General features: G+C 43.0%; 1 protein-coding gene across 1 annotated transcript in view; it reads right to left on the bottom strand.

The window, feature by feature from the left end:
• Positions 1-16192, bottom strand: part of LOC309394248 (sodium- and chloride-dependent GABA transporter 2-like) — a gene marked incomplete at its 5' end in the record, with an annotated part of 216712 nt that overhangs the window by 8028 nt on the left and 192492 nt on the right. The window contains 2 exons of the mRNA XM_081957155.1: positions 5946-6116; positions 13595-13695. Of these exons, the coding sequence (XP_081813281.1) occupies positions 5946-6116; positions 13595-13695 (272 nt within the window). The remainder of the gene's footprint in view (positions 1-5945; positions 6117-13594; positions 13696-16192) is intronic.

Here is a 16192-nt window from a genome sequence, read left to right as displayed (position 1 = left end):
ATAAGCTGAATTGCAAAAAAGAACCCCAATGTAAATTATGTTTTGGCTTCACCTTCTTCATTTAGTCTTGTTACAGTCTATTTACATCAAACTCAATTCAGACTCAAGCCATGCTATTCCACATTCAGATGGAAAGGATTCTACCCTAGATTTTAATGCAATGTGGTTTTCCCCATCCCAATCCATAATATACATTTGCAGAGCAACATGGGTTGGAGAATGCCTCCCCCTATAGCACTTAGACTTACAGTATATACTGCTTCACAATGCTTTACAGCCCTCTCTAAGTGGTTTTATAGAGTCAGCATATAGCTCCCAACAATTTGGGTCCTCATCTTTTACCCACCTCGGAAGGATGGACAGCTGAGTCAACCCTGAGCCTGGTGGGATTTGAATAAGTCAGCCGGCAATCAGCAGAAGTAGCCTGCAGTACTGTACTCTAACCACTGCGCCACTGAGGCTCTCCCTGATAGGCAACCTAAGGTAAACTCCACATGCTGGATTGATCCTTTTTTTTTCTTTGAAAGAAAGTTTTTTCTAGATTAGATTTCCTCAATTGGAATATTGTCCAGATGAAGAATTTGAAATACTCAGAATTCACAACCCGATGTAACGGTTGCTGAGATTTTGAGTGATGAAGTTCACGTGGCTGAAGGATTGCCCAGGTTGGCAGTTAAAAAGTACCGTATTTTTTGGAGTATAAGACATACCCTTTTCCCTCAAAAAAGAGACTGAAAATATGGGTGCGTCTTATACACTAAATACAGCATTTTTTTTTGCCTCCAGAAACCCTGCCCCCTTCACCAAAATGGCCGTAAATAGCTTTTAGGAGGCTTTCAGAGAGTTCCTGGGGGCTGGGGAGGGCAGAAATGAGCAAAGAACAGGCTGGTTTTTGCTCAATTCCCCCCCCCCCCCAGCCTCCAGGAGCATTCTATAAGCCTCCTAAAGGCTATTCATGCCCCTTTTTTTGGACAAAAAAAGTGCCCACCCACCTCTAAGAGTCCCATCTAAACCTTAAAGTCTTAAAGCTGACAACTTTGAACAACTTTGATCTAAAGGGTTGGGGGTGCAAGGCTCTTGTTACTTGACAGCTTTAAGACTTGCGTGCTTCAAATGCCAGAGTTTCTGAGCCAACATTTTGGATGCTAAGCAAGAGCATTGTTAAGTGAGTTTCACCACATTTTACGAGTTGCCCATGCCCACTCAGTCACATGGCCAGCAAGCCACTCCCACAAAGTAGGCTACACCTACAGAAGAGGTTCTAAAAATTTGAAACCCACCACTGCAACAAGAGCAACTCTGGCATACACACACAGGCACACAAATTATTTGTGTTAAATAAGTGGACTGAAGTGAGAACTAATGGACTTTAGAGCAGGGTGTCCACCCTTAGCAACTTTAAAACTTGTAGACTTTAAATTCCAAAATTCCCAGCCAGCAAGACTGGCTGCAGAGTTCTTGGAGTTGAAGTTGTATGTATGTATGTATGTACTGTATGTATACATATACATGTACATATACATACACATACACATACAAACACAGACAAACACACACACAAACACACACACATACACACACACACACACACACATATATATATATATATATATATATATATATATATATATATATATATATATATATATATATATATATATATATATATATATATATATATATATATATATATATATATATATATATGGCTGTGTGTGTGTGTGTTTGTGTGGTCCAGCATAACTCTGGAACACCTTGAGTAATTTCAACTAAACTTGGTACATAGATGACTTACTCTCTGGAAACAAAAACTGTGGGAGTAAGACACCCCTAAAACCTAAAAACAGGGTGTGTGCTCTGTTAAGATACAGCCTGTTGTGCCTTAAAATGGCTTCTACTGTACTGCCATAAAATGGCTTCTACTGTACAGCGCAGTGGAGTTGCCGTGGTAATGGCTTCACAGTACTCCACAAGGGGGCTCCCTCTGGTAAGGGGGAAAATCCAACATTAGAAATTACATTTGGTTCGGACATTTCCCCCCCCCCCCCATATAAATAAATACCCAGGCAACGCTAGGTTATCGGCTAGTTTAACAATAAAAGCCACAACCCAGGTAGCCTTATATAAATCAAACTGCTGAAAAGAAGATTATTTTAAATATCCATAAGTGATATGTGAGCTGTCACTTCAGAACAAATTTCTAATCTACAGACACATGAATTATGTCCGCATCTATTCTGGATCACCTTCAGTTTCTGACAAAATGTCAGGTAGAACTTTCAAATTCAAAGAAACTAATAATAATAATAATAATAATAATAATAATAATAATAATAATAATAATAATAATAATAATAATAATAATAATAATAATAATAAATATTTATTTCTTAGCCGCACCCTCTCCCGAAGGACTCTTGGTTTAAGATGGACTCCTACACATCTTCAGCATAAATCCCACGGAATTTCATTGGGAGTTCAGTTTGTGCAATCTTGTAGCCGTTTAACTAGGTGTTCCACTATTTCTTCAGCTTCTTTGTGAAGATGGCATTTGCTGCCTGTCTATCGTTATTGTGTTTTTAATATTTTAATTAAAAACATAAAAAGAAGATAAAAACTAGCCAGAACTAATGCAAAGTAAGAAAAAAAGAAAAAAAAATAGGGAAGAAGCCAAAAGTATAAAAAGAAAGAATTGTAGGAAATTAATACCCATCCCCCTCCTACGAAAATGAGATATTTTAGGAAATATTAAAAGGACAAAATATTTCCCCTAAAAGGGAGGCAGAAGCTCAGCCCCCCCCCCCCCACTTATCAATGGGCCATTAAGGCCCGAGTCAGTCTATTCTACATAACAAAGAACTACCTCCTTCAGACAGAGCCATAATAAGAATCCCAAAGCCCTTTCATTACATCATCACCCAGCAAGAGTCAACCAAGCTTGGGACTCAGGACAGCCTATAGAGTTGTCCCTTCGAGGCCCCATGGGAGTCTGACAACCAATCAGAATATAAGCTCAAATTCAAAAGCCCAGAGAGGGTATAAAACATAGGCTTCAAGGCATGTGATCCTGTCCACCATTAAAACCATCTTTCCAAACAGCCGCCATGTTTCCAGTGTCTTTCTCCCCACTTGGAACTGAACCCAGAAGGACATTTTTCCAACAGAATGAAAACAAATAGAAAAAGATCGTTTCCGATTTCCTTTGCAATGGTTATAACTACAAATACAAAATTACCTCTTACTTTATGGTTACAAAAAAACCTACTCTTTTTCCTACAATCTATAATCTAGCTACGTTTTTTCCTCAAAATCCCAAATCATAAGACCAACTGGTTCTGTTTGATGCAAAAAGTCTATACTATACGGAAGATCTTAGAATGCACAGAGATGGATAAATCGACCAAGGAAATTCAAGGAAAGGAGGAAACAGAGTACTAATTAATTTGGGAAAAATGGTATAAGTGGTTAGTTCAGGGGTGTCCAAACTTGGGAACTTTAAGACTTGTGGACTTCAACTCCCAGAATTCCCCAGCCAGTGCTGGCTGGGGAATTCTGGGAGTTGAAGTCCACAAGTCTTAAAGTTCCCAAGTTTGGACACCCCTGGGTTAGATGATAGAAATAGGAAATAAGAATTTGGAAAATGTAGTTTGTATTATAGAAGAAGTAGGAATTAGTGATGAGAATGTAGGGAAGTAGGATTTACTAAAGTGGAAATAGTTATATATTAGTAGAACAACAATAAAAACTATCTGATGCAAATAACCAAACATAGACTGATAAGCAAAAGAGTAAGAAATAATAGGATTATAAGTGTAAAACGACATAGAGATGTATTGAGAGGGAAATAGCGTTTGTAAAGATGCACCGATAGAAATCTGCTGTAAGAAGGAACATGAAGTTCTGATGTTATTTGTAAGTGTCGTGTACATTTTTGTCAATGTGTATTAGTGTTTATAATAATAATAATAATAATAAAGTCTACATTATAAGAGGAAATCCTGTAAGAGGTTTCCAGTCAGCAGTATATGCAGATATTGTCTTTTCTCTAATCAAGGAAATCCATTTAGCCACCTCTGCAAATTCCATCCTCTTCAACAATTGTTAGTCTTGGCTGCTTTTGACCTTACCATATTTTGCTTCAAGCTTCACTTCCTTTCTTTTGCTCTCTGGGTCTTTGTCTCATGTTATCCAGCTGAGGTGGCTATTAAACCAGGGCTGACATCTAATGTCATTTGTTACTACATCAATATCATTAATCAGTAAATAAAGTTTTGGGGACATGGCATCACCTTTCTAAAGTCTTGAGGGTGGCATTGCTGCAGAGTTTATTTCAGGACTTGTGTGGGATTTCCCAGCCTTTTGAACTGAAATACAGTTCAAATTATTCCACGAAGATAAATGTTCATTTCCTTGAAAGCATTGAGTTCTATTGTTCTCCTCTATTGTCATCCTATAATCTACATGTATCAGTAAAGAATCCTCTATCAATGAGTAGAAATGGTTGGGTTTACACATTGACTTCTGTCGTGGTTTATTTTAATCATGGTTTGTGGAAACACAAATCCAGGACTTTTTCAGTGGTTCGATAAATCGTAGTAGTTGAACATGTAAAATTAAAGTGTCACGAATGCATTATTTATAATGCTAAAACCAAACAATTCACATAATGAATGTGTAATTTGTGAATTCAACCAATGATTACCTATAGTTATTGCAACATACTGTAATAACCATAGTCATAACATGAAATAAGTTTTGAATTTTACAGGCGCTTCTCAGTTTGGATCCCATTTGCTAATGCCTCAGTATTCTCAGGTAGAGCAACAATTATAACTATGCGTGTCAATTAGACAACATAACAATCTATGGTTGGCAGTAACTGGTTCTGATTTGTTATCATTTGCACACTTTCAAAGTCAGAAGACAAAAACCGCATAGCTAGAAGAAATTTAAAAAGTGCGTTTTGTCAGTTTGAAAAAAGATTTGAGGTGTGAAACATTTCTTAAGGGTTTCGGGATTAATCTCCATCCTGTCTTTCATTATTTGCACATATTTCCCACTTGATTTGATCAGTCCAACGGCAGTGATGATTCGGAACAAGAGACAGACAAACTAGATATATTTAAAATACACAAACAGCCTTTATGAAGAAGCCTTCGAAGCACTAAGGGTTTAGTCTTCTACAATGATCAAGAGCCAAATTTGCTTTTGTTAGTTAGTTTTTTCATGTATGAGAAGGCATCTGACTTTCTTCCATTATGAAGAAGCACCAACCCAGCTTTCATGGTGTGGCTTTACTTTACGGCAGGAGTGTCAAACTCAAGGCCTGCGGGCCGGATCCAGCCTGCAATATGGTTGGCTCTGGCCCATGGAGCCATCCTGGAAAATGTAAGGGGTCGGCCCGTGTCATTTCAGCCTAGTCTACCCGCATTGCTTCGGCCTGGTCTACCCAATGTGAAGAGGAAACATTGGGCTAGCGTGGCTTCGGCCTGGTCTATCTGCATGGCTTTGGCCACATGTACCCAATAGAAAGAGGAAACATCAGGACAGGGTGGCTTTGGCCCAGTCTACCCAATACAAAGAGAAAACATGCCAATAATTTGGGGAATGGTGTCAAGCTGACCATGCCGATCCAGCTGGCCATACCCATCCGGTCACACCCAGTGAGTGGTGTCAAGCTGGCCACACCCACCCAGTCAGGCATGCCCGCCTGGCTCCCCCAAAGTCAACCACAGCCCCGATGCAGCCCTCAGTGAAATTGAGTTTGACACCCCTGCTTTAAGGCTTATGTTATCATGGAAAAATGATTGTCCCAGGATACAGAATGAATCTTTTTCAGTAATACAAATGGTCTGAAAGAACCTGTCAGTTTTGCCTCTCATGAACGATGATGTAAAATAACCAAACAAGGTTCTGCGACCTCAGAGAAGTTCCATTCTCATTACCTCTTTGAAAGGTCCTTTGGTTTTCAGGAAGCTGAATATAATGTAGGACGGTACGCAGATCATAGAGGACAAGGCCAAGACCCAACCGACTGCAATCCCCCACGGAGGATATTCATAAACGTTGTTGTATTTGAGGGGTTGGTATCTAATGAGTGAAAACAGGAAGGTAGCCTGAGGATGACAAGAACAGACAGCATGTCAGCTATGCAGTAGAAATTAGAAACATCTGTAAGAGATAATTAAGGAGAAGAAAAAGTACATTTAATCAAGGTCTTTCAGCGTGACTGTTAGATTGGGTAATGGATAGGCACACACAGGTTTAATGGTAACAACAGCTCTTTATTAAATACAACAACTGAGAACAATCCAGCGAAGGTTGAGTCTGACAGCAGCCCTTTTATAGGGAGTGGTCGGACCCTTCGACCAATAGGATTAAACCCCCGTTCCCACTGGAACAGAGGACCTTGGTGGAAACCACTATAGCTAGAACAAATATCTAACAGTGACCCTTTTCAGCCCTGAGCAAACTGAGTCTATCGTGAACTCCGATCACGTCAGCAAAAATCGAGATGATAGTTAGGATTTGCTCAGTGACTGCTGGCTTCAGCTCAGACTTGGTGTTTCAGCTTTCCATTTTTTGTTTTTGTTTTTGCTTTCTGCCCCCGAGTATAGGAAGTCCTTGACTTACAACCACAACTGAAATTAACAACAAATTTCTGTTGTAAAGTGAAACATTAGCTAAGCGACTTTTGCCCCATGTTACAACCTTTCTTGTCAAAGTTGTTAACTGAATCACTGCAGTTCAGGAGTGGCATTCACTTACCTTCCCTATTTCCGTTCACAATTGTGAGTGGTGCATGCGGTCAGCCTCCTCCACGCATGCGCTCAGCCTTCCATGCATGCGCTTTTAGCTAAAAAAAGGTCCGAAATGGGATGCCATAGAGCCGGGGTGGGTGGTCGAGGTCACCAGTGACTTCTGCTACTGGTTCAGGCGAACCGGTCTGAACTGGTAGAATACCACCTCTGCTGCAGTTGTTAAGTTAGTAACATGGTTATTAAGTGAATCTGGCTTCCTCGTTGACTGGCACTGATGATATTACCAGATTTGTGTAATAAAACATCTGTAAGAAATCAAGCAAGCTGGGAGAGCACCAAGCCCACCCACCCTCTTCATTGACTTTACCTGTCAGATTGTCGCAAAATATGATCACATGTCCTTGGGACACAGCTACGGTCATGAGTCAGCTACCAAGCATCTGAATTTTGATGCTGCAATGGTTGTAAGTGTGAAAAATGGCCATGCATCACTTTTTTTTAGTGCTGCTATAAGTGGTCACTAAGGCAGAGTTGGGTTCCTACTGGATCAACACGACCGCTCCCCGCTGAAGAGCAATGGCTCCTCTGTGGAGATCGTAGGGAGCACCAAATTCCTTGGTGTTCACCTGGTGGAGAATCTCACCTGGTCCCTCAACACTGGTTCCATAACAAGGAAGGCCCAGCAGCATCTTTACTTTCTTAGGATACTAAGGAAGGCACAGCTTCCACCACACATCCTCACAACCTTCTACAGAGGGACCATCGAGAGCACCCTGAGCAGCTGCATCACCACCTGGTTTGGGAATTGCACCGTTTCGGATCGCAAGACCCTACAGCGAATAGTGAGGACGGCAGAGAAGATCATCGGGGTTGTTCTTCCCTCTGTTATGGGCATATACACTACACGCTGCATTCGTAAAGCCAGAAACATTGTGGCTGACCACACACACCCCTCATACACGCTCTTTACTCTCCTGCCATCTGGAAAAAGGTACAGAAGCATTCGGGCCCGCACAAACAGACTGTGTAACAGTTTCTTTCCACAAGCCATCGGACTCCTTAACACTCTCTAAGTTCTTAGATTTAGAGCTCTATGCAGTTCTGTGTCCTGCTCTTTTTCTTTTTATCTGTGTTGTCTGATGTAGCACCTTGGTCCTGGGGAAACGTTGTTTTGTTTCACTGTGTATTGTACTGTAGCACCTTGGAAAGCTCACCAGAACATGTTTATTTTGACTCCACAACCCTTTCCATACCTGGACGGATTTGACCGAGGAAAGGAAGGTTGCTGTATTTTCCCTTCAAACCCATAATGGCCTGCCATTAAGCCTGGCAAGAATTAAGGCTGCATTGTGAAGGAGAGGGAGACTCTTGTATAAATACTTAACAACAGATGCAGGTTACAGAGGTCAATGTTGGAGGGGTGAAAGAATTCTGCTCCTGTGTTCCTTCTGTAAATCTAGATCACTTGTAAGGCTCTCTCAGACTGACCTAAGAATCCACAAGAGGTATAGTTTGAAGCAGTGACGTGCGGTGAGGTTTATGGCTGGTGAGGCTGGTGACATCATCAGGAAGGCGGGGAATGGGACCACGTGTGCAGGAGGCTGAGGCTGCCTCAGCCTCCTGCACACATGGTCCCATTCCCCGCCTTCCTGAGTCAACATGAAGGGGACCACGGAGCGCGAGCCAGCGGAGCGCGCTCCGCGGTCCCCTTCATGTTGACTCAGGAAGGCAGGGAATCAGACCACGTGTGCCTTTTCCCTTTTCCCTTTTTTTTTCTTGTCATGATGAGAGCGGTGAGGCTCTGCCTCCCCTGCCTCCCCTGACCGCACGTCCCTGGTTTGAAGCTGTGGTGTATGTCCGTGAGGAATCATACTTGTTGACAAGGAATAACTCGATGCAATAGCCAGCTTCCCCCCCCCCCCCAATTAATTTTAAAAAATATATCAACTGGAAAATCCTGGCGCAGGGCTATTTAATACGCAACCTAGGTCCAGCTTCAAGCTGGTGATTGAAATGCAGTGAGGGAGACAGTGCACCGCTCTTAAGGACCTGGATTGAATTAGCTCCAATTTTTTGATATCTTTATAGGCACAATTTCCATGCCATCGAGTATTAGCTCAGCATTTTTGCTCTACAGTATAAAGTGAAATTGCAGTGGAAACATAATTATTTCCCTTGCTGGCTGGCAAATCTAATTATTACATCAGGATTTTTTTTTTCCTGCATGACATGAAATTTTTTTTCCTCACCCTTTGCAGGTATTAGAAGATTGAAGCCCAATTCCTAAGGCACTACATGTTTAAGATGTTTAAAGATCTTAATTTCCTCAATCAAATTGCCAGTAGTTTTCCATTCACAGATGACTTCAATTCATTGCTTTGTGGATATAATCACTTTTAATTTGCTACAATTAATTCCTCATTTTTGTTCCCCACGATAAGCATTTGAAGCTTGTAAACTCTGATGAATATCAACTTGAAGGTCTTCAAGAAGTTGATCCCATCATCCGTGTATACAAAAACACTTTTGCTAGCATTAGGGCAGGGGTGTCAAACTCACATCATCACGGAAGTGTCATGTGATGTATTGGGACTTTTCTCCCCCCTTCATTAAACCTGGGCAGGCTCGCCATGTGATGCATCCAGCCTGCAGGGCAGGAGTTTGAAAGCCCTGCACTAAGGGATGAAATACAGTTTTGTTTAGGAGTGGATTAAATAAAGATGAACTATAAAGGGGACCAGAATACAACCTTGTTTAATTAGCAATTGCACTTAGACTTATACACCACTTCACAGTGTTTTCCAGCCCTCTCTAAGCAGTTTACAGAGTCCGCCTATTGCCCCTCAACAATTCGGGTCTTCATTTCACCGACCTCAGAAGGACAGATGGCTGAATCAACCTTGAGCCTGGTGAGATTTGAGCTGCCAAATTACAAGCAGCCGGTAATCTGCAGAATAGCTTGCAGTACTGCCACGGTGGCGCAGCATTTAGAATGCAGCACTGCAGGCTACTTCTGCTGACTGTCAGCTGTCTGCAATTTGGCAATTCAATCTCACCAGGCTCAAGGTTGACTCAGCCTTCCATCCTTCTAAGGTGGGTAAACTGAGGAGCCAGATTGTTGGGGGCAATAGGCTGACTCTGTAAACCGCTTAGAGAGGGCTGTAAAGCATTGTGTAGCGGTATGGAAATCTAAGTGCTATTTCTAGTGCTATTGCAGATGTGGCTTTCTGCTGGTTCGACCCGGATCAGGTGAACCGGTAGTGGTGGCGGCAGGAGGCTCTGCTCAACCATCCAGACGCTTCTGCGCATGCACAGAAGCGGGGCACGAACGCATGAGCGCACACGCACGAGCAAACCAGTAGTAAAATCAATTGAAACCCACCACTGTGCTATTGCTACTGTATTCTAATCTCTGCACCACCACAGCTCTTCCTCTTATAGTGAGAACTGGGACTGAAACAACTCTGCTTACTGTACAATCGACATATAAATATCTTGTAGAGCATCATAATTAATCTAGTAAGACAGAAATCCATAGATGTCTTTAATAACTTCTACCACAATCCTCCCCTAGAGATCAAGCTTTCAAATCTACAAAGGCAGCAACAAGGAAGCCTCAAGATCAAGAGTAATATTTTTCTGTTAGATGGTTTACAATAATAAGTATTCAATTGCTGCTTGTTCTCCCTTGAAACATATTTCTTAGTCTGTCGAAACCTGCTCCTTTTCTAAACAATCACTGAGTTTTTCACATGGACATTTGGCACCTGGTTTATTAAACCATTTCAGAGATTGATCAGACGGAATTTAGCAGGATTAGGCTTTATTGTCTTTCTTAATGATTGGGACTGCAATAATACCAACGTTTAGGCATCTGAAACAGCACTCAAAATGTGTGAAGAGCGAGGCCAACAGAGGTCGGCCATTCTGCATGAGCTTTTCTAAGATCTGCAAGAATCAGATCTCCTCGACTGCTTTCCCATTGTTTAGATGGGACATGAGCTTGTAAGTTTCCAGTGTTGAAACTGGAGGCCTGCCAAGAAAGGACTTTATGCGCTAAAAAGACTGCTAAAATATCCAACCTATTGAATAGGCGAACAGTTTAACAGAGATGTTGGGCTTTATGCCTGGGCAATGGTTTAGGGCCGTGGTGGCGAAACTATGGCGCATGTGCCGGAGGTGGCATGCAGAGCCCTCTCTGTGGGCACGCATGCCATCGCCAGCTGTTCTTTGAGGGCACCGGACCACTGGAAAACGGCCCGAAAAATGGCCAAAAGAAGACAATTTTCTGGGCCATTTTAGGCTGATTTTTGGGCGTTTTCAGCCCATTTTGAGACCAAAAACAGCCCAAAAAACAGCCTGAAAATGGCCCCCAAATGGCCTGGAAACGGCCTGGAAAACAGGCTGAAAACAGCCCCCAAGGCCCAAAAACTGGCATGTGCATGGCAGCCAGTTAGTCCTTGGATTTCCGGTGCTCTGGCGCGTGCACATGCATGTGCATGCATGTGCATTCTGGTTTGGGCACTCAGTCCTGAAAAGGTTTGCCATGGTATTGAACTGGCAATCAACTGTCAGAAGGCATTTTTTAATTGCTTGTAAGAATTTTCTCCACTTTTCTGTTCGTATCCTCATTATCTTTGGAAACATACAGAACCTGGTCTGGGGTCCATCTATGTACCCCCCCCCCCCCCTGCTTCTCTTATGTGACTTACTTCCTGGAAGCTTGAAGGGTCATTTCCTCAAAAATGAATCTGTAATTCATTTCAGATAATCGAAAGAGATCATTCTAAACACCCTGTCATTGTTAATGGTTCCCAGGTCATGATGTTGTAGAATACTTTTTTTTGCATTGCATTGCATTGCACTTCCTTTATTCTAGAACTCCCCTAATTACAGTCTTCTTGTTCAAAGAGGATCATGTCTTGATGACATTTTATCTACCTGAAAACCTCCTGCATTTAGTGCTATGCCATTTATTGATGTAAGTACTAATAAAAAGATAAAGGTTCCCTTCGCACATATGTACTAGTCATTCCTGACTCTAGGGGGCAGTGCTCATCTCCGTTTCAAAGCCAAAGAGCCAGCGCTGTCTGAAGATGTCTCTGTGGTCATATGGCCTGCATGACTAAGCACCAATGGTACACAGAATGCTGTTACCTTAACACCAAAGATGGTCTCTATTCTTCTACTTGAATTTTTATGTGCTTTCGAACTGCTAGGTTGACAGAAGCTGGGACAAGTAATGGGAGTTCACTTCGTTACGCACAGTGACATGCGGTGAGGTTTATGGCTGGTGAGGCTGGTGATGTCATCAGGAAGGCGGGGAATGGGACCATGTGTGCTGGAGGCTGAGGCTGCCTCAGCTTCCAACACACGTGATCCCATTCCCCGCCTTCCTGAGCGCGCTCCGCTGGCTCGCGCTCCGCAGTCCCCAACAGCAGCTGCTTTTCAGTGCTTTTCTGAGTGTCTGGCATTTAGGACATCCAGCTATCTACCTAAACGCCAGACGCACAGAAAAGCACTGAAAAGCACTTCGCCTCCAAGCCACTTCGTCTTGATGATGTCGCCGCAGCGGCTGGGCACGGCCGGATGTCCAGAGCGGCGCCGAGGCAGTCCGGGCGGACGAAAGAGCGAGCGAGTGAGCGAGCGAGCGATGGAGGATCAGGCAGCCTGATCCTCATTCGCTCACCCGCCGGACTGCCTCGGCGCCACTCTGGCTACCTTCGTCCATCCCGGGAGCTGCGGCGACATCATCAAGATGAAGTCCAGCGGAGGCAGAAATGTTGTCGGCGCTCCCGGACTTCGTCTTGATGATGAAGCCACGAAAGCGACTGGGGAACGACGATAACCTTCCTGCCTCTGCTGGACTTCGCGCGCTCCTCGCGACTGCAATATACGTCCAGAAGCGGCTTTTGTGGCTAATGGGATTTGGGCTTCCAGCCCAACAGCCCCTGCCACTTCTGGACGTCTATTGCAGTCGTGAGGAGCGCGCAAAGTATAGCAGAGGCAGGAAGGTTATTGGCGCTTCTGAGAACCCTCCTGCCTCCGCCAGTTGCCCAGCTTGCACCGCCCCGCGTGCGCTCCTCCTCCTCCTCCTCCTCCCTCCTCTTCCTCTTCACTCCCCAAAAGCTCTTCTCCTTACCAGAGCTTAGCGGGAACCGTGTAAAAGGGATGGGAGGAAATATATATTATAATTTATTATTATATATCATATATTATTTCATGATGAGAGGTGAGGCTCTGCCTCCCCTGCCTCCCCTGACCGCACGTCCCTGGTTACGCAGCATTAGGGATTCAAACCACCAAACTGCTGACCTTTCTGATTGAGAAGCTCAGTGTCTTCGCCACTGAGCCACCACGTCCCAAATACCAATAAAAGAGTATAACCGTAGCTCAGGTTTAACTGTGGGCTCCTGGGTGCCCTCTGAGCTTGGTGATTTTCTTGCAGACATATCATTACCAAACTGATGATGTCACCTAGTTTGGTAATGAAATGTTGGCAAGAAAACCACCAAGTTCAGAGAGCACCAAGGACCCTTTTGATGTATTTGCAAGGTATATCTGGATCTCCATCTCTCTCTTTCTGTAGATTCCTACCTTCCTATCTCATTGTAAGCCACTTGAATAGCTCATGACATGTAAAAATATTGAAAGTAAATTAAAAATAGCTAACAGGAATTACTACAGCGAACAATGCCAATAGAAAGAATTATACAACAATTAATAGTAACATTTCTGTAATGTCAGGCAAGGGAAATTAAAGAAGGATTTTTTTTTCTATGCCATTGCCATCCTTGCCAGATATGTGTAAAAGACACAGTCAAGGTACTTACCAAACAAAGACCAGGTGTGAGGTAGAGCCAGCAATATTTCATCAGGGGCCAGGGTCTGTAGCCAATCATATCTTCAATATTGTCATAAAAACGATCAGCTCCTAGACCATTACAAAAGAGAACTTTATATAAACCTCATGCTGTCAGAAACCAGTCAGATAAACAAAAAAGTCAACCCTCTGGCCTGGGATTCGATTGCATAGCTTTCCTAGGAGATCAAAGCAATCTAAAACTCTCCATAGGAATCTGCTAGCTTAAACCAATTTTCTCTAACCCTCCAATCGTTCAATATTTCTCACGATTCTGAGTTAGAATTCTTACCCTTCTTTTAGATGGATGTCTATTCTAATCTCCAGCAGTGGTGGGATTCAATTTTTTTTACTACCGGTACTGGGCGTGGCTTGGCAGGCATGGGCATGGCTTGGTGGGTGTGGCAGGGGAAGGATACTGTAAAAATCCCTATTCCCTCCCCACTCCAGGGGAAGGTTACTGCAAAATCCTCATTTCCTCCTGATCAGCTGGGACTCGGCAGAGAATAGATGAGGGTTGGGCCAGTCAGAGGTGGTATTTACCGGTTCTCTGAACTACTCTGAACTGTTACCGGTTCTCCACAACTGGTCAGAATCCCCTCTGCCATCAGTCATGAGTTCCTTTGTGCCCACAAGAGATCTAAGTCCAGCCAACCATTAATTCCTTATTTACTTCCAAACTGCTTTGACCGTTAGTAGTTCAGAAACGTCAAAGGCTGTTCTGACATGGCCAGAAATAATTCAGAACTGAAAGGCAAATCAGGCAATTCATGTAGAGAGCTTAAATTTACAATAAATCTATATACCCATTTGAACTTCCTGGATCATCTGATTTCCCTGGCATTTGACCAGTAATGTTTTGAAAACCACTCACATATTCCTATAATCTCAGTTGGTTTTTTTGAGACCAGTTCCTCTCTTGCTTATTCATCAAGCTCTCTGATTTGCCTTTCAGTTTTGAATTATTTCTGGCCATGTCAGAACAGCCTTTGACGTTTCTTTAGGTAACACAAAGGCAGCACTGTCTCCCCACCCTTCTGCAGAGAAGTTCACTTCATGGAGATTTGATATTTGTGACTCTGCAGACCTGTGTCCCTCAATTTTAGCAACTTTAAGATGTGTGGACTTCAACTCCCAGAATTCCCCAGCCAGCAACGCTGGCTGGGGAATTCTGGGAATTGATGTCCAGGCATCTTGAGGTTGCTAAGGTTGAGAAACACTGCTCCAGAGGTTCCTGCACAGTAGCTTCCCACATCCATCACTATCGCCTGTGCTGTCTAAGTCTTCTATAATAATCTCAACGGATCTGATCTACCCCTGATCTTGGCAGCATAAAGAGAGGTAGAAAAATCTCTGTTTTCTTGCTCTTCTGTAACCTAATCATCCAAAGGAGATAGCATGAGCCTTCACATTGCAGATAAGTGCCAGAAGGGAATGAGTGGTGTGCCCAGTTGTTAAGGCAACATGAGGACGCTTGCTTTGCTTCAAAAGCAATGCTACTGTGGAGAATGAATATTCCCTGGTTGCTAAGCAACTGAGTTTCAAGGCTATAGGACCATCCTGGAAGTTATACAATCATCTCTGCACTAACAGTAAGATGAATCTGCAAAACTGGAGATAGCCACAGTAAACAATACCAATGTTCCTACTATTGGTTTCCTTCCTTAATTTCCATTCCCAATAACAAGCGATAACGAAGTTTTAGATTCTGGCTTCTAATTTAGAACAACTCCCAAAGTGTGCTAGAACTGCAAAGGGATAGAATCAAGATCACATGAAGTGTTAATACCACTTTATAATGCCTTGTTAAGGCTACATCTGGAATACTGCATCCAGTTTTGGTCGCCACGATGTAAAAAAGATGTGGAGAGTTTAGAAAGAGTGCAGAGAAGAGCAACAAGGATGATTAGGGGACTGGAGGCTAAAACATATGAAGAACGGTTGCAGGAACTGGGTATGTCTAGTTTAATAGAAAGAAGGACTAAGGGAGGCATGATAGCAGTCTTCCGATATCTCAGGGGCTGCCACAAAGAAGAGGGAGTCAAACTATTCTCCAGGGCACCTGAGGGTAGGACAAGAAGCAATGAATGGAAATTAATCAAGGAGAGAAGCAACTTAGAACTAAGGAGAAATTTCCTGACAGTTAGAACAATTAATCAGTGGAACAACTTGCCTCCAGAAGTTGTGAATGCCCCAACACTGGAAGTTTGTAAGAAGATGTTGGATAACCATTTGTCTGAAGTGGTGTAGGGTTTCCTGCCTGAGCAGGGGGTTGGACTAGAAGACCTCCAAGGTCCCTTCCAACTCTGCTATTCTATTCTATTCTATTCTGTTCTGTTCTGTTCTGTTCTGTTCTGTTCTATTCTATTCTATTCTATTTTGTGAAAAGCAGGTTTCCTTCCACCCACTCCTTTTCAACCCTCGCAGGCTATCCCCTTTGGCAACTAGTTGCAGCAACAGCAACCAGAAGCTGGCTGGAAACTAGAAGTTCTTTCAAAGGAATAAATCAGAATGCAGTAAATCCTCACTTTTTAGCAACAACCATCTGCTTGACAGGCAGGGGGGAATC

This window comes from Natrix helvetica (assembly GCF_964273705.1).
Source record: "Natrix helvetica genome assembly, chromosome: 6".
Taxonomy (NCBI): domain Eukaryota; kingdom Metazoa; phylum Chordata; class Lepidosauria; order Squamata; family Natricidae; genus Natrix; species Natrix helvetica.
The sequence above is the reverse complement of the archived record's forward strand: the minus strand, read 5'-3'. Positions and strand labels throughout refer to the sequence as shown.